The 19,696-nt window shown below is 38.9% G+C and overlaps 1 protein-coding gene across 6 annotated transcripts in view; it reads left to right on the top strand.

The window, feature by feature from the left end:
* Nucleotides 1–19,696, top strand: part of LOC126717572 (trans-resveratrol di-O-methyltransferase-like) — an 80,031-nt gene that overhangs the window by 21,244 nt on the left and 39,091 nt on the right. Inside the window, exon 2 of one of the 6 annotated variants that reach the window (XM_050419384.1) lies at nucleotides 8,792–8,881. The exons of the other annotated variants lie outside the window; for them this stretch is intronic. Coding sequence (XP_050275341.1) covers nucleotides 8,792–8,881 — 90 coding nt within the window. The remainder of the gene's footprint in view (nucleotides 1–8,791; nucleotides 8,882–19,696) is intronic. 6 annotated transcript variants of the gene reach the window in all.

The following is a 19,696-nucleotide window of genomic DNA, read 5'->3' as shown; positions in this document are numbered from 1 at the left end:
AATCTGCTTGTACGAGACCTTGGAGAACATAGTGATGATGAATCACTAGGAATTGTTGAAGAATCAGATGCTGAAGAAGATGAAAGCGCAGCAAATCTTCAAGAGAATTATAACTCACTCTTGGAGAAGTCGGGGGAGTACACAAGGGTGGCCAAGGCTGCTGTGAGAAAAATGAAGAAGGCTGAGGAGGACTACAAAAGTCTCCTAATTCGATATAGGGAGGCCAAATGTGAGATAGAAACACTGAATGGTGAGTTGTCCGAAGCTTACACAAAAGTGAGATTTCTTGAGAATGAGGTTGTGCAAGCGAATGTTAAAATAGAGAGGGTCACCACCAAGAAGCTAAATGATGTTATATCATCTCAAAAGAGCTTTTCAGACAAATCCGGATTGGGATATACCGGAGGAAGTAGTTCATCTGGAAATGTTACTAAAGAGGTGAAGTTTGTAAAGGCCAAAGATCCAATTGTAGCTGACCTTACTGGTGTAAAGCTCGAGGTGGAGGAGAAGAAGAATGTGGTGGACCAACGGATGCTGAATCCTCGTAATCAGTCTGTGGGCAGGTCTGAATCTCGTGCCAAGTCACGTCCACGACCACAAAGAGGTCCTAGAGGAACTTATGTGTGCCATTATTGTGGACTTCAAGGGCATACTCGACCAAATTGCCAAAAGTTGAGAGCAAAGAACAGTGCAACTCCTCAAAGGTCAAGAGGACCCAGAAATGACAGGAGAATTTGGGCAGGTGATCAATCTAGAGATCAAAATGGAGATCCCGGAATGATGAATGTGATGAAGATGATTGGTGCATTCACCAACTGCTTGGAAAGCTTCTCACGAAGGTTTGAAAGCCCTAACTCCCGTACCCAATCCCATAAGGAAATCACCCCAAACGCAAGTGACGTGTGGGTGAAAAAGGGTACTCATGCATAAGCATTACAACATGTCCATGCATTAATACTTCCTATGCTTTGTGACAATGTTTGTTTGGTTTGCTTGCTGTTTTTTTTATGTTGGTTGTTTGCTTATCTACTTGTGAATATTTTTAATTTTGTTTTATCAATCTTTTTGTTTCTTGTGTCAAAAATCCAAAAATCACATAAAAAAATTAGAAAATCAAAAAGCTTGATTGACTTTGTTGAGTTTTGTCTTAAAACTTGTTTTGCCTTGTACCTTTGTGCTAATGGCTTTGTGCATTTTCGAGCATTGCTTGTTTTCATGCACTTATATCACTATGGGAAAAATCTTGAAATCTATGTGATTGTTGTAAATAGATCTTCAAACTTGTCATGAATGATTAGTGAATGGTTATGTTGATCTTGAGACATGCATAGACTTGTGTCTATATATCTTCCCACTTTTTATTTTTGTTTTTGCTAAAAAGAGCTCACCAAATGTAAATCTCCAAATGAAAAGAGATATTGAGCTGCAAAAGCCTGTCGCACATTCTAGTATTTGACTAGGAAAAAGGGTAAGCGACCTTATATTAAAGTGAATGTTCATTCAAAAAGGCCAAAGGCCTGTTCTTCAAAGAGAAATGTTATATATCACTCTCACAATGAGAGATGATTGCCTCAGAAGATCAAAAAGATCAAATGTTATGACTAAAAGTGGAGTAAAATGTAAAGCTCCAAGTTATGTTATCAAGTTGTGTGGGAGGTTATATATACATATTTCTATAATTGAGATGAGTCACATGATCTAGTGCTAATTGTGTATGCCTTGGTTGAATTGATCATTGAAGCTTCGCATTAGACGAAGGACTATCTCATTGTTGATATCCACACACAACACACAAGTTTATGTTTATTAAATGCCATATTCATTTGTGTGATTGTACTTGATGAAATGTGTTTTCACATGCTCAATCTTTGTTAATTCAAGCACAAAAAGATTTTTGAGTGTTTTAGGTGTTTTTGGAAAGTATTTTGTTTGAAAAATCTGAAAATTTCAAAAATACAGTTTTGCCCTGTTTTGGCGGCTCAGTCGCGGGTATGTCAAGTCACGAGCCTCAGTCGCATCCTCGCTAGTCATTTTTGGCGACTTGTTCGCGAGTGGAAGGTCCAGTCGCGAGGTTCACTCAGAGATTTTCGCGGCTCAGCTCGCGACTCACTTGCGGGTAGACCTTCCAGTCGCGAAAAACACTTAGAAAAATTTTTCAAATTTTTGTTCTTGAGTGCTTTGGCGGCTTGAGCTGGCGACTGTGTGGCGACTTAATCAAGTCGCGAAAATCGCGTGTTTTGCAGAAACAGGAGCAGTTTTTAAACCTCTTTTCAGTTTTCCCTCGAACTTTTGTGACTGTTCATCTTCTCTCTAAACTATCTCCCTTCCAAACACTCTGTGCTCCCATTTCTAATCTCCATTGTTGCATTCTTGTAGCTCAAAATCGTCAAGTTACAGGTATGGGTTTTCAGTTTTGCACCCTTTTATACTTGATTTTGTGCTTTTCCCTTTGATTTTTCGCATATGTTTGTGATTTAGAAATGGGTTTGTGTTTCGGATTTTACTCCTTGTTCATGCTTAGCTTGCGAATGCTGCTGCTAGTATTTGATGTGATCTTAGTTGTTTCCTTATTGCTCTTCATCTTGTGCTTAGCTAAGTGTTACTTTTATTTTAATCTGATCTTTGAGCTGTTGAGTTGTTTCTATCTGTTCATTTTGAGGTTGTGAGTTTTACTGTACTAAATATGCATGTTTTATTGTGTTAATCTGTTGGGAGCTTCTGTTAGTCTCATAATACTGATTGTGTGTCATGTCATTTTTTTTCATTATATGTCTCAATGACATATATCTGCCTTTAGGATAGTTTCTCCATGTTGTTCATGTGTTTCCTATCTTAGGCTTGGTTTATCCATGTGATTGTTTAAGTAGCTTATTGTTTAAGTGTTCAAAGTTAATTTGTATGAATGATATCTCTTTGTTAATTACATGGTACTGACTGGTTCTGCACATATATTGTTTTATGCTGTTGTGGCCTTTTCTGATTGTTCACAGATGGCTCCCTCACCTCAGAAGAAGAAATCTATTGCAAAGAAGGCTGACAAAAGATTAAAGATGGATTCTAAACTGTTTAGGTCAGTTCACCACTTTGAGAGATACAAGGATAACTTCTTGAATGCAGGAATCATTCAAGAAAGATTTGTAGATTTGGAGGACTTAAGACAAACCTTTATTCCCAGTTGTTTTGAAGGAAGAGGATGGGAAAAGCTTCTGAGTGGTTTCCCTGTTGTGTGTGAACCCCTAATTAGGGAATTTTACTCAAATGCTGTGATAAAGGAGAATGAATTAAGTTGCTGGGTGAGAGGTAAAGAATTTGTCTTGGATGCTCATGTCATAGATGATGCATTAGGGCTTGAAGGATTAGATGATGAAGAATTTATCAATTACAAGGATAGGAGTGTTTCTATTGAAACAGTTCAACAAAGGATAGGTGGGCAGAGAGAAGGGAAATGTTTGAATACCACTGCCTTTCCAGTGGACATGAGGTGCCTTACAATAATCATGATGTTTAACCTCTATCCCATTAAGAAATTGACTACAATCAATTGTGCTAGAGCAGTTTTTCTGATGGATCTCAAAGAAAAGAATTTCATAGACATAAGTTCCCACATTTATGACACCATTGTGGATGAGACTAGAACAACCTCTAGGCCTAAATTGATCTTTCCCAGTTTGCTAATGAGGATTTTTAGAAGGAATGGTGTTCCAATCCCTCAAGACATCAGTCCCATGTCCACACCCTCTGTAATTAACAAGCTTACCTGCAAAAGGATAAGTGTTAGGCTTCCAGGAGAAGAAGATGAAGGTGATGAAGGAGAGGCTATCCCAATGGAGACTGAAGCAGAGGTAGCAGGGCATGCATCAACCTCAACACCTAGGAGGAGTGGCAAAAGACACAGAGCTTCAACTTCTGCAGATACACCTCCAGATGCTTTCCAAATCATTCTGGAAAGGCTTGATGGGATCAGGGCAGTCCAAACTGAGCACTCTGACAGGATGAGAGCCATGCAAGACCAGATTGATGTCTTGGCTGCTAAACTTGACAGCTTCACAACTCAGCATGACCAGTGACCCTTTGGCCATTCTGGTCAAAAAGGGGGAGAAATTATGTCATTGATGATGAAAAGCAGAAAAGCAAATCTTAAGGGGGAGTAATGTGTTGAGGGGGAGTTGTCATAGTTATCAAATTCAGAAACTTTGTTTATATATGCTTATGTTTTTGGGTATTTTGTGTATAGCTGTTCCTAACTCATAACTTATACTCTTGGTTTAAACTTTAATATATTTTGATGATGTTATTCAGGATGTTTTTGTGTTTGTACCCATGTGCTTTTGTAAGCTTTTAGGGTTATTGTTTTATGCATAGTTTGTAGGCTTTATGGTATGTACCTTGCTTAGTGCAGCCTTTATGCTATGTTGAAATCAGTACTTTAATCTAAATGTTTTGCATTTTGGTTTATGTACTGTCACTCTTGTGCCCTTGTAGGATTGTTCCTAGATGCATATGCCTTGTGTGTTATGCATTGGTTGAGTGTTGAGCATACAAGTGTCTTGCCTTGTGCTTGTTAACTTGTATGTCATTGTGTTCATTCCAAGTGTGGATGAGCACTGTGATCACTACCTTGTGGTGTTCACTTGGTTGATCAAGCCATGGTTTGTTTATTAGCTCCATCTTTGCTTGATCACATATTGCCTGTTTCATATGCATTTATAATTTTCTGCTTACAATGATCATGGTGTATTGTTGTGTTTCAGGAGTATTATGTTCATATGATTCAAGTGCTTCACAGCTTCTAGAGTTAGGTGTGAGTGAGTTTTGTTCAACTGTTCCCAACTCACATGTTAAGTCTAGAGTCTGTTTTAGGGTTTTGTCACGGAATAGCCAAAGGGGGAGATTGTAAGGTTGAATTTATTCAACCATCTAATTGGCTTTATTCCGTGCCAAATTTGCTTGTAATTCAGCATTTAGTAACCCTGTATTTAGGTGGGTTTGTTGTAAGGGTAGTGAGTGAGATAGAGTGAAGTTTGCTCAAGAGTGTGCAAGAAAACAGAGACTCGTGGCTGGGACTCGCGGGTGGACTCGCGGCTACAAGCCGCCAGAAGCAGCACACGTGCCAAGCATGCTGGAAGATGAACAGTCATGCTAGCTGGAGCACTACAGGACAAAACAGGACAACTGGCCATACGGTTAACTCGCGACTGGATCTCGCGACTTGGTCAAGTCGCGAGGTCAAGCCGCGAGCCACCCCTGTTTTGTAAAACCTGACGTTTCACATTCCTCTCTCACTCCAGTATAAATACCCCTTTTACCCACGATTGAAAGAGAGCTTCCAGAGAGAATTTTGAGAGAGAAACCCTAAAGAAAAACCAGATTGCTTCACCCACAATCTCTACCTTAGAGTCTCTTCAAATTCCTCAACTCTCTTCCTCTCCATTGTCAAATCCTTGAGAGGCATTATACCAAACCTGGTTCTCACCATTATCATCTCTGTGAGACAGTTGTTTGGATTTCTGGGAAGCAGTTAGGAAGGAGCCAATCTTCATTGGTTGATGCTACGGTCTAGTAGCGGAATCCGGGAAGCTAGAAAAGAAAAAGGTTCGGCGCAACCTCGTTGGAGCAAGAAGCTTGGAGGGCTTAGGTGCACTGGGTAGATTAGGCTTGGAGGGTCTATTGCTGTCCTTGTATCCCAACTGTATTTTCTAGTGGATTGATTACCGCTTGGAGGGCGGCGGAGAGGTTTTTCGCCGAGGACTTCGGTTTCCTCTTCGATAACACATCGCGTGTTGTCTTTGTGTTTGCATCTTCCTTCCTCTCTATCTTTGCCTTTATATTTATCTGCTGTGGATTTTATTTTGTTATGGCTTAGATAGTTTATAACCAATTTCATATTATAGCATGTGTTAAGTTTCCACACACTAGTTGTTTGACATATTGCTTGAATTGGTTAAGTTGTATTTTGGGGGTCTAAACGTTCAAAGGTGTTTTGTACACGTTTTTCAACTTTCATTAGTAGATCTTCCACCGGGTTGTAAGACCATAGGTTGTAAATGGGTCCTTAGAAAAAAGTTGAAACCGGATGGATCAATAGATAAGTTTAAAGCTAGACTTGTTGCAAAAGGCTTTAAACAAAAAGTTGATCTTGATTTCTTTGATACATTTTCTCCGGTAACAAGAATTACATCTATTAGATTGTTAATTGCTATTGCTGCAATTTTTGATTTGAAAATTCATCAAATGGATGTAAAAACTGCTTTTCTAAATGGGGACTTAGAGGAAGAGATTTATATGGACCAACCTGAAGGCTTTGTAGAGCCTGGACAAGAAAGCAAGGTATGTAAGCTAACTAAATCCTTATATGGCTTAAAACAAGCACCTAAGCAGTGGCATGAAAAGTTTGATTCCTGCATGATTGAGAATGGTTATAAATCAAATGAATGTGACAAATGTATTTATTCTAAATCATGGAATAATCTACATGTTATTATTAGCCTCTATGTGGATGATATGTTGATTTTTGGCTCAAATATGCATGTTATAAATGAAACAAAAAATATGCTTAAAAGCCATTTTGATATGAAAGATCTTGGTGAGGCTAATTTTATTTTGGGCATGAAAATTACAAAAACATGTGATGGAATATATCTTGATCAATCACATTATGTTGAGAAAATATAATTTTCATGATCACAAAAGTGTAGCTACTCCTTTTGATTCTAGTATTCATTTATTTCCTGTGAATAATAATGATGAGATTTTTAATCAAAAGGATTATGCTAGTATCATTGGTAGTTTGCGTTATGCTACTGATTGTACTAGACCTGACATTGCATATGCAGTAGGAGTGCTTAGCAGATTTACTAGCAAGCCTGGTAAAGATCATTGGCTAGCTATTGAGCGAGTCATGAGATATTTAATTGGTACCAAAAACTATGGCATATTTTATAAAAAGTACCCTGCTGTGATTGAAGCTTTTAGTGATGCCGATTGGAATACTTTGTCAGGTGATTCTCTCTCTACTACTGGTTATATTTTTACCTTAGGTAGTGGTGCTATTTGTTGGAAATCTAAAAAACAAACAATAATTGCTAATTCAACAATGGAAGCTGAATTAATAGCATTAGCTTCAGCTAGTGAAGAGACAAATTGGCTTAGAGATTTGTTATATGAAATTCCACTTTGGGAAAAGCCAATTCCACCTATATTAATTCATTGTGATAGCACTGTCGCAATTGGTAGAGTTAAAAACCGTTACTACAATGGTAAATCCAGACCTATAAGAAGAAAGCACAGTACCGTGTGATCTTATTTGAGTAGTGGCATCATAACTGTGGATTATATTAAATCTAATGATAATCTTGCAGATCCATTTACCAAGGCCTTGGCAAAAGATAGAGTCTGGAATACATCGAGGGGGAGGGGACTAAAGTCCATAGAATCATGAGCCATGTATGAGGATACCCAACCCAAGGACCAGAGATCCTGAGAATTAGGTTCAATGGGAAAAACGAATCATACGATGGTCGTAAGAAATGCACTATTCATTTTTTTTAATTATTTATTCTGTAAATAATTTTTTAATTGTTCATCCCTATGATGTAAGTGCATTTATCCTGTAATGTGGAGAGGTTGAGTAAAAAAACTCTTAATGAAATTTGTAACTCGTATGAGTGGGGTGTCAGAATTACAGGAGCACCCTTGACAAAATTTCACCTATGTGAGTGTGGGGGTGGGGCCGCTCCCTATGAGATTTGGACTTAATCTCAAATACACTCATGAAACTGGGATCAGCACACGGCCGTAAAGTGCTAGCTATAAAAGCTCATGTCAACACCTGGATCATTATGTGTGAGCATCAATACTTTATTTCCCTTAAGCAGTCATAGTTCAAGTCGGAGACCACTACTGACTCTGGAGTAGAGATTGTTGTTTCACTAAGTGAAGGTTCAATGCAGAGCACACCTTCATGATGCATAATAATCCCTCTTTGCCCGGTAATCTCTCATTTTCCAAATTTAATATTAAAATGAGTGGGGGAATGTTAGTACATTTTAAATTAAATATTTTAAAACTCAAAATAACTGAAGATGAATAAAGAGATAAGTTATAATAAAATTTGTTAAAGAAAGAGTTGTTAAAGAAAGAGTTACTTGTATGTAAGTTAGATTAAATAAATTAAGAGAAGTTTTCTAAATTAATAAATAACATGTAGGTTATATGAAGGGTTGGAAGACTATATATACGGCTATGCTATGGACTAATTTCATATCAAGAGTGAATGAAGAAAATAATTAAAAGCAAAGTGTATTGTGTGAGAGAGTGAATTCTATAATATTCCTAAATACTTAAGAAATTTCGGGCTAAAGAAAGGTGTTCTTCTGGTGGAGCTTTAGGCTTGAACACTTTGTGCAGAAGTTGTTCTAGTCATACAACATTTGTTGGGCTGTTGTATCCTGGGGGAGACAAGTCAGAGAAGGTCTGCACCGGTTACAAAGTTTAGCCAACCAAGGGCTTGAATCTCCTTAAAGAGAGCGAGTGCCGCGCCTCAGTCCAAATAGTGTTGTGTAATTTTTCTCATTGAATTAATAATATTCAGAAGTACTATTCAGTTTCTCTTTGTGTGTTATTTCCATTATTGTTGTGTTTGCACCAACACAATATAAATGATAAATTTCAAGACTTCCATAGGTGAAAGAATTTAGAAGAATTATTTATCATTATTTTGAGGTTGGCTAAATTTACAAGATGCAAGAGGTATGAGGCACTCAAATTTGATTGTTATATTACAATTTGGCAGTGGATTTTGCATGATTGGAGCGATGAGGAATGTGTCAACATACTGAAAAATTGCAAGGAGGTTATTACGAGCAAAGGTAAGGAAGGAAAGGTAATTATCATAGATGTAGTGATAAATCAAGAGAAGGATGAACATGATGTTACCACTACAAAGCTCCTCTTTGATGCACTAATGATGGCTTTGGCTACTGGAAAAGAGAGAAACAAGAAAGAATGGGAGAAGCTGTTCTTGGAGGCTGGCTTTAGCTACTACAAAATTGTGTCATCATTAGGCATGAAGTCCGTCATTGAGATTTATCCTTAAGAGATGAACAAGTACCTATGTATATTAAGCTGGCAAAGCCTGTTGACAAAAAAAAAAAAAAAAAAAAATTATAGAATAATGCTTGCCAGCATAGGAATTAAACTACTATCAATCTTGAAACTGCTTATTGTAAGATATCATAATTAAGCATAATAAATTGTGCTTTAGTATCTTCTTATTATTTTAATATGGTTTGGGTGCAAGGTGACCCAAAATTTAGGAATTTCTTCTACATTATTTTACCTTGTTTTTCGCCTAGCCAAAAAAAAAAAAAAAAAAAATATATATATATATATATAGTATGCGTTTGGATCCGATGTTTTGCCTTTTTTTTTTTTTTTTTTTTTTTTTTTTTACAGGCGTTTCAGCTTTTACTCGACAAAGTGCACTGTTGAACACTAAATTAAAAACTCTTCACGGGACCCACCACCACTTTATTCAAAAAAAATATTAAAAATGGGTCCCACGGTACTATTCATACATTTAAAAATTATTTTGCTACAGTATTTTCAATTTTCAATTTTCTGCAAAATAAACTATATCCAAACGAACCCCTATTTATGTAAAATCAAGCCAATTCCCCTGGACCCAACTCAGGTAACACCTGTTTATGTATTTAGGCCCAACCTAGTTCACTTAATAGGTCCACCTAGTCCAAAGCCCAAACTCAATAAAAAAGGCCGAAACCCAATATAGATATACCCAAGCATAATCTGCAAATGCCCAAGTCAATCCGATTCACACAATCCAAGCCAATCTCTTACCCAAATAAACCCAAAATCCAACCCAATTTGCCTGGCTTGACCCATTATAAATTAGCCTCAGCCAATCAAATCAACCTGGCCCCATTTTTTGTATCCTAAGAGCACCCACATCAGTGGTTGCAAAAATGTGCAAAATACAAAAAACACTCACATCAGTACTTGTAAAAATATGCAAATATACACAACTGCTTTGCAAATGAACAGTAACCATACATATATGCACGGTTATTGTTCATGTGCAAATGATTTTTTTTTTATTCTTTTTTTCTCTCTCCTCTACGTTTACAACAACCAATAGCTTCCCCAATGTCTACAACACCCCAACGCTGCTATATAAGAAGAAGGAAGAAGAAAATATCCACCTAACCACCAAACCCAGCACCACCACCAAACACTGCAACCTAGCACAGAAAATTAACCCAAAATCAATGGAAAAGCAATTAGAAAACCCAACTCAAAATCAAGACAAACTCACTGGAAAACCCAACTTAAAATCAATCAAACCTCACCGAGAAACCTAACCCAAAAACAGTCCAAGCCCACTGAAAAACCCAACCCAAACCATACTCAACGGAAAACTCAAGTGAAAAGCCCAACGAAGCCAGATATGACGCCCGATCTGCTGCCGTCAGGTTTTCCATTGCTATCGTCAGTTAGGGGTGGGAGGCTAAAGGTCAATGGTGGAGGAGAGAGGGAGGGGCAAAGGAGAGACGGAGGGCGAAAGCGAGAGGGAGGCCAAATCGGCAAAAGGCTGAGGTGGCGACAGCGATGAGCTAGATCAGTGGCGATGGCGGGCTAGGTGAGGCAGCTGTGAGGGAGAAAGTGAGGGAAAGAGAGAATCGGGTGAGAGAGCTGAAAAAAAGAGTGGGAAGTTAAAATAATAATAATAGATAGGTATTAATAAATAATAATTAAAGAAAGAATAAATAATATTATTTAAGTAGAATAGATTTATAAAATAGATAAACTGATGTAGGTGTTTTGGAAATATGGTAGTGTAACATAGAAACAGTAGGTTTGTAGTGTAAAATAGATGGAAAAATTTGGCCGGACTGATGTGAATACTCTTTTTTTTTCTTTTTTTTTTAGATACAATAGATTTTCAATTTATGTCATTTACTATATGATAATTGTTCTTTATCATCCCAAAACACATGTTGGACGAGAAAATATTTTACTAGCTAACTAGAATTTACCAATAAAACACCGTTAAGTGAACATCATAAACACTATTAGTCAATAGCAACAAATAACTCTATGGGCGGCACCCAAAAAAACGCGTCGTCCCTCCACTTTTTAGATTTTACAAAATTACCCTTCCACTATAAAATTTTGAAAGTAACCTGTAAGGTTGAATTTATTCAACCATCTAATTGGCTTTATTCCGTGCCAAATTTGCTTGTAATTCAGCATTTAGTAACCCTGTATTTAGGTGGGATTGTTGTAAGGGTAGTGAGTGAGATAGTGTGAAGATTGCTCAAGAGTGTGCAAGAAAACAGAGTGTCGCGGCTGGAACTCGCGGCTGGACTCGCGGCTTCAACCCGCCAGAATCTGCACACGTGCCAAGCATGCTGGAAGATGAACAGTCATGCTAGCTGGAGCACTACAGGACAAAACAGGACAACTGGCCATACGGTTAACTCGCGACTGGAACTCGCGACTTAGTCAAGCCGCGAGGTCAAGCCGCGAGCCACCCCTGTTTTGGAAAAACCTGACGTTTCGCATTCCTCTTCACTCCAGTATAAATACCCTTTTAACCCACGATTGAAAGAGAGCTTCCAGAGAGAATTTTGAGAGAGAAACCCTAAAGAAAAACCAGATTGTCTCACCCACAATCTCTACCTTAGAGTCTCATCAAATTCCCTCACTCTCTTCCTCTCCATTGTCAAATCCTTGAGAGGCCATTATACCAAACCTGGTTCTCACCATTATCATCTCTGTGAGACAGACGTTTGGAGTTCTGGGAAGCAGTTAGGAAGGAGCCAATATTCATTGGTTGATGCTACGGTGTAGTAGCGGAATCCGGAAAGCTAGAAAAGAAAAAGGTTCGGCGCAACCTCGTTGGAGCAAGAAGCTTGGAGGGCTTAGGTGCATTGGGTAGATTAGGCTTGGAGGGTCTATTGCTGTCCTTGTATCCCAACTGTATTTTCTAGTGGATTGATTACCGCTTGGAGGGCGGCGGAGAGGTTTTTCGCCGAGGTCTTCGGTTTCCTCTTCGATAACATATCTGGTGTTATCGCTGTGTTTACATCTTCCTTCCTCTCTATCTCTGCCTTTACATTATCTGATGTGGTTTATTTTGTTGTGGCTTAGATAGTTGTTTAATCAATTCCATGTTATAGCATATGTTAAGTTTCCGCACACTAGTTGTTTAACATATTGCTTGTTTTGATTAAATTGGTTTTGGGGGTCTAAACGTTCAAAAGTGTTTTTGTACACGTTTTTGAACTTTCAATTGGTATCAGAGCGGGTACACAGCTGTTTGGTTTCATTACCATTGTGTGATCCTTGACTCCCTTTCTTTTTGAGATGGATAGGTCTCAATCCCTTAATGCACCTCCATATTTTGATGGAAGTAATTATGCATTTTGGAAGGTTCGTATGAGAGCCTTTTTATGCTCTATTGATGAATCCGTGTGGGATGCTGTTGAGATGGGTTGGACCAAACCTGAAGCAGCCAAATCCACATGGGATAAGGCAGCACTTACTGCATCTAATGCTAACAGTAAAGCACTAAATGCTATTTTCTGTGGTGTGTCTCCAGATGAATTTCACAGGATTTCTCACATTATTATTGCCAAAGATGCATGGGAGATTCTGGAAACAACTTATGAAGGCACGAAGAAGGTGAAAGATACCAAGTTACAAATGCTGACCACTCGGTTTGAGGAGCTCAAGATGAGTGAGGATGAGTCTTTCGACTCGTTCTATGGGAAGTTAAATGAAGTGGTTGTCAGCAAGTTTAACTTGGGGGAGAAGATGGAGGATTCTAAGATTGTAAGGAAGATCCTTCGATCATTGCCGGAAAGCTTCCGTGCCAAAGTAACAGCCACTGAAGAAAGCAAGGATCTTGACGACATCAAGGTTCAGGAGCTGGTTGGTTCTCTACAAACCTATGAAATGTCGCTGCCAAATCAACTGAAGGGTAAATCCATTGCTCTAAAGACTGTTAATGAGAAGGTGGAAGATCAAGGCTCTTCGGGAGAAGATATGGTGGACAAGGATGTAGCCTATCTTGTTAAAAATTTCAAGAAGTTTTTGAAATTCAAAAACAATGGAAAATTTGATGATAAGAGAAAATTCCAAAATTCTGGAAGGGAGAAGAGGGATTTCCAAAGGAAAGATGGAAAAGAATCCCAATCCACACAAGGTGTTACTTGTTTTGAATGCAACGGGCATGGACACTTCAAGAGGGAATGTCCTAACTATTTGAAATCAAAAGGCAAGGTGTATGCCACGACCTTGAGTGATTCAGACTCGTCCGACTCAGAATCTGAAGAGAGCTGTGATGGAGAAGGGAACTACTCAGCTTTCATGACTATTGCTCATGTTGAGTCTTCGGATGAATTGAATTTGCTTGTTCAAGACCTTGGAGAACATAGTGAGGATGACTCACTAGGAATTGCTGAAGAATCTGAAGCTGAAGAAGAAGAAAGCACAGCAACTCTTCAAGAAAATTACAACTCACTTTTGGAGAAATCAGGTGAATACACAAGGGTAGCCAAGGCTGCTGTGAGAAAGATGAAGAAGGCTGAGGAGGACTACAAAAGTCTCCTAATCCGGTATAGGGAGGCCAAATGCGAGATTGAAACTCTTAATGGTGAGCTGTCCGAAGCCTACACTAAAGTGAGATTCCTTGAGAATGAGGTTGTTCAAGCAAATGCAAAAATAGAGAGGGTCACCACCAAGAAGCTTGATGATGTTATATCATCTCAAAAGAGCTTCTCAGACAAATCCGGACTGGGATATACCGGAGGAAGTACCTCAACTGGAAATGTCACTAAAGAAGTGAAGTTTGTGAAGTCCAAAGATCCAGTTGTAGCTGACTCTACGAGTGTGAACCTCGAGGTGGAGAAAAAGAAGAATGTGGTGGACCAACGGATGCTGAATCATCGGAATCAGTCTATGGGCAGGTCTGAGTCTCGTGCCAAGTCACGTCCTCGACCACAAAGAGGTCCTAGAGGAATGTATGTGTGCCATTATTGCGGACTTCAAGGGCACACTCGACCGAATTGCCAAAAGCTGAGAGCAAAGAACAGTGCTACTCCTCAAAGGTCAGGAGGACCAAGAACTGATAGGAGAACTTGGGCAGGGGATCAACCTAGAGAGCAAAATGGAGATCCCGGAATGATGGACGTGATGAAGATGATTGGTGCATTCACCAACTGCTTGGAAAGCTTCTCACGAAGGTTTGAAAGCCCTAACTCCCGTACCCAATCCTTTAAGGAAATCACCCCAAACGCAAGTGCCGTGTGGGTGAAAAGGGGTACTCATGCATAAGCATTACAACATGTCCATGCATTAATACTTCCTATGCTTTGTGACTATGTTTGTTCGGTATGCTTGTTGCTTTTGATTTTGTTTGTTTGTTTGTGAATTTTTCTTTATTGTGTTTTATCAATCTTTTTGTTTCTTGAGTCAAAAATCCAAAAATTACATAAAAAATTGAAAATCAAAAAGCTTGATTGACTTTGTTGAGTTTTGTCTTAAAACTCGTTTTGCCGTGTACCTTTGTGCTAATGGCTTTGTGCATTTTCGAACATTACTTGTTTTCATGCACTCATATCACTATGGGAAAAATCTTGAAATCTATGTGATTGTTGTAAATAGATCTTCAAACTTGTCATGAATGATTAGTGAATGGTTATGTTGATCTTGAAACATGCATAGACTTGTGTCTATATCTCTTCCCATTTTTTATTTTTTTTGCTAAAAAGAGCTCACTAAATGTAAATCTCCAAATGAAAAGAGATATTGAGCTGCAAAAGCCTGTCGCACATTCTAGTATTTGACTAGGAAAAAGGGTAAGCGACCTTATATCAAAAGAGAAATTTCTTTCAAAAAGGCCAAAGGCCTGTTCTTCAAAGAAAAATGTTGTCTATACCTCTCACAATGAGAAATGATTGCCTCAAAAGATCAAATGTTATGGCTGAAAGTGGAGTCAAATGAAAGGCTCCAAGTTATGTTATCAAGTTGTGTGGGAAGTCATATATTCATATTTCTATAATTGAGATTGGTCACATGATCTAGTGCTAATTGTGTATGCCTTGGTTGAATTGATCATTGAAGCTTCACATTAGACAAAGGACTATCTCATTGTTGTTATCCACACACAACACACAAGTTTATGTTAGATAAATGCCATATTCATTTGTGTGATTGTACTTGATAAAATGTGTTTTCACATGCTCAATCTTTGTTAATTCAAGCACAAAAAGATTTTTGAGTGTTTTAGGTGTTTTTTTTTGGAAAGTGTTTTGCTGAAAAATCTGAAAATTTCAAAAATACAGTTTTGCCCTGTTTTGGCGGCTCAGTCGCGGGTGTGTCAAGTCGCGAGCCTCAGTCGCATCTTCGCTGGTCAGTTTTGGCGACTTGTTCGCGAGTGGAAGGTCCAGTCGCGAGATTCATTCAGAGATTTTCGCGGCTCAGCTCGCGACTCACTCGCGGGTAGACCTTCCAGTCGCGAAAAACACTTAGAAAAATTTTTCAAAATTTTCCTCTTGAGTGCTTTTGGCGGCTTGAGCTGGCGACTGTGTGGCGACTTGAACCAGTCGCGAAAATCGCGTGTTTTGCAGAAACAGGAGCAGTTTTTAAACTTTTTCAGTTTTTCCCTCGAATTTTTGTGACTGTTCATCTTCTCTCTAAACACTCTTCCTCCCAAACACTCCGTGCTCCCTTTTCCAATCTCTTGTGTTGCACTCTTACAGCCCAAAATCGTCAAGATACAGGTATGGGTTTTCTGTTTTTCACTCTTTTCTACTTGATTCTGTGCTTTTACCCTTGATTTTTCGCATTTGATTGTGTTTTTGAAATGGGTTTGTGGTTCGGTCTCTGCTCTTTGTTCTTGCTTTGCGTGTGGATGTTGTTGATATAGGTTGTGTTAATGATAGTCTTATTCCTATTGCTTTTGTGCTTAGCTAAGTATTCCTTTCATTTCAATCTGAACTTTGAGCTGTTGATGTTACTCTTGGTTCTGTTTGAGGTTGTGAGTTTTCCTTTGCTAGATTTGCATGTCTTATATTGTTAATCTGTGGGAAGATTCTGTTAGGCTCAATATATTGTGTGTATGTCATATCATTTTCCATAATCTGCCTCAATGTCATTTTTTTGCCTTCAGGATAGCTTCACCATGTTGTTCATGTGTTTCCTATCCTAGGCTTGGTTTATCCATATGTTTGAACTAAATTGCTTGCTGTTTAAGTGTTTGAAATTCACTTGTTTGACTGATATCTCTCTCTGTTAACTACATGGTACTGACTGGTTATGCACATATATTGTTATATGTTGTTGTGGCCTTTTCTGATTGTTCACAGATGGCTCCTTCACCCCAGAAGAAGAAATCTACTGCTAAAAGGGCTGACAAAAGACTTAAGATGGATCCTAGATTGTTTAGGTCAGTTCATCATTTTGAGAGATACAAGGATAACTTCTTGAATGCAGGAATCATTCAAGAGAGATTTGTGGATTTGGAAGATTTAAGGCAAACTTTTATTCCCAGTTGTTTTGAAGGAAGAGGATGGGACAAACTTTTGAGTGATTTCCCTTTGGTGTGTGAACCCCTGATTAGAGAATTTTATTCAAATGCTGTGATAAAGGAGAATGAGTTAAATTGCTGGGTTAGAGGGAAAGAATTCATTTTGGATGCACATGTCATAGATGATGTACTAGGGCTTGAGGGTTTGGATGATGAGGAGTTTATCAATTTCAAGGATAGGAGTGTCTCTATTGAAACAGTTCAACAGAGGATAGGTGGGCAGAGAGAAGGGAAGTGTTTGAATACCACTGCCTTTCCAGTGGACATGAGGGTTCTAACCATAATCATGATGTTTAACCTTTATCCTATTAAGAAGTTGACCACAATCAATTGTGCTAGAGCAATTTTTCTGATGGATCTCAAAGAGAAGAATTTCATAGATATAAGTTCCCACATCTTTGACATCATTGTGGATGAGACAAGAACAACATCTAGACCAAAACTGATCTTTCCCAGTCTCCTAATGAGGATATTTCGAAGGAAGGGTGTTCAAATTCCTCAAGACATCAGTCACATGTCTACACCCTCTGCAATCAACAAACTTACCTGCAAAAGGATCAGTGTTAGGCTTCCAGGAGAAGAAGATGAAGGTGATGAAGGAGAGGAAGTCCCAATGGAGACTGATGCAGAGGCAGCAGGGCATGCATCCACCTCAACACCAAGGAGGAGTGGCAAGAGGTCCAGAGCTTCAACTTCTGCAGATGCACCTCCAGATGCTTTCCAGATCATTCTGGAAAGGCTTGATGGGATCAGGGCAGTCCAGACTGAGCATTCTGACAGGATGAGAGCCATGCAAGACCAGATTGATGTCTTGGCTGCTACACTTGACAGCTTCACAACTCAGCATGACCAGTGACCCTTTGGCCATTCCATGTCAAAAAGGGGGAGAAAGTTCATTGATAATTGAAGCAGAAAAGCAGCTCTTGAAGGGGAGTAATTTGTTGAGGGGGAGTAATTAGTGTTTTTATGGTTTTTATGGTTTTAATACACTGGGTTTTGGTGTATAACTGTTTCTAACTCTTTTCATATACTCTTGGTTTATTCTTTAAATATATTTGGATGATGTTATTCAGGTATTGGTTAGTTTGTACCCATATGCTTTTGTAAGCTTTGAGGGTTTATGTTCTATGCATAGTTTGTGGGCCTTGTGGTATGTACCATGCTTAAGTGCAGCCTTTATGCTATGTTGAAATCAGTATTTTAAATCTAAATGTTCTGCATTGTGGTTTATGTACTGTCACTCTTGTGCCCTTGTAGGATTGTTCCTAGATGCATATGCCTTGTGTGCTATGCATTGGTTGAGTGTTGTACATACAAGTGTCTTGCCTTGTGCTTGTTAACTTGTATGTCCTTATGTTCATTCCAAGTGTGAATGAACACTGTGATCACTATCTTGTGGTGTTCACTTGGTTGATCAAGCCATGGTTTGTTCATTAACTCCATCTTATGCTTGATCTCTTTTTGCCTGTTTCATATGCATTTATAATTTTCTGCTTACAATGATCATGGTGTATTGTTGTGTTTCAGGAGTTTATGTTCATATGATTCAAGTGTTTCACAGCTTCTAGAATTAGGTGTGAGTGAGTTTTGATCAACTGTTCCCAACTCACATGTTAAGTCTATAGTCTGTTTTAGGGTTTTGTCACGGAATAGTCAAAGGGGGAGATTGTAAGGTTGAATTTATTCAACCATCTAATTGGCTTTATTCCGTGCCAAATTTGCTTGTAATTCAGCATTTAGTAACCCTGTATTTAGGTGGGATTGTTGTAAGGGTAGTGAGTGAGATAGTGTGAAGATTGCTCAAGAGTGTGCAAGAAAACAGAGTGTCGCGGCTGGAACTCGCGGCTGGACTCGCGGCTTCAACCCGCCAGAATCTGCACACGTGCCAAGCATGCTGGAAGATGAACAGTCATGCTAGCTGGAGCACTACAGGACAAAACAGGACAACTGGCCATACGGTTAACTCGCGACTGGAACTCGCGACTTAGTCAAGCCGCGAGGTCAAGCCGCGAGCCACCCCTGTTTTGGAAAAACCTGACGTTTCGCATTCCTCTTCACTCCAGTATAAATACCCTTTTAACCCACGATTGAAAGAGAGCTTCCAGAGAGAATTTTGAGAGAGAAACCCTAAAGAAAAACCAGATTGTCTCACCCACAATCTCTACCTTAGAGTCTCATCAAATTCCCTCACTCTCTTCCTCTCCATTGTCAAATCCTTGAGAGGCCATTATACCAAACCTGGTTCTCACCATTATCATCTCTGTGAGACAGACGTTTGGAGTTCTGGGAAGCAGTTAGGAAGGAGCCAATATTCATTGGTTGATGCTACGGTGTAGTAGCGGAATCCGGAAAGCTAGAAAAGAAAAAGGTTCGGCGCAACCTCGTTGGAGCAAGAAGCTTGGAGGGCTTAGGTGCATTAGGTAGATTAGGCTTGGAGGGTCTATTGCTGTCCTTGTATCCCAACTGTATTTTCTAGTGGATTGATTACCGCTTGGAGGGCGGCGGAGAGGTTTTTCGCCGAGGTCTTCGGTTTCCTCTTCGATAACATATCTGGTGTTATCGCTGTGTTTGCATCTTCCTTCCTCTCTATCTCTGCCTTTACATTATCTGATGTGGTTTATTTTGTTGTGGCTTAGATAGTTGTTTAATCAATTCCATGTTATAGCATATGTTAAGTTTCCGCACACTAGTTGTTTAACATATTGCTTGTTTTGATTAAATTGGTTTTGGGGGTCTAAACGTTCAAAAGTGTTTTTGTACACGTTTTTGAACTTTCATAACCCCCTAACGCTTCCATGAATATCAATATTTCTTTTGAACTTTAAAAAAAATATATATCCAAATTACCCACAAACTTCCTTAAATTCATGAGTAACAGTTTCTCTTCTTCTTTTTTTCCTTGAAAAAATGGGTAGAAGAGGATGATTAGAGTAACTTTCCTACCTGAATACAAGCATAATAGCACCCTACCTGCTCGATATAAGCCTATAAACAAGGAAACAATTCATCTACAAGTCTATAACTATTAGAGCATCCACAATAGTTGAGCTATTTTTTTTAACTATATGGCACCACAAAAAGCTA

Source organism: Quercus robur, chromosome 3 (genome assembly GCF_932294415.1).
Source record: "Quercus robur chromosome 3, dhQueRobu3.1, whole genome shotgun sequence".
Classification (NCBI taxonomy): Eukaryota; Viridiplantae; Streptophyta; class Magnoliopsida; order Fagales; family Fagaceae; genus Quercus; species Quercus robur.
The sequence above is the reverse complement of the archived record's forward strand: the minus strand, read 5'-3'. Positions and strand labels throughout refer to the sequence as shown.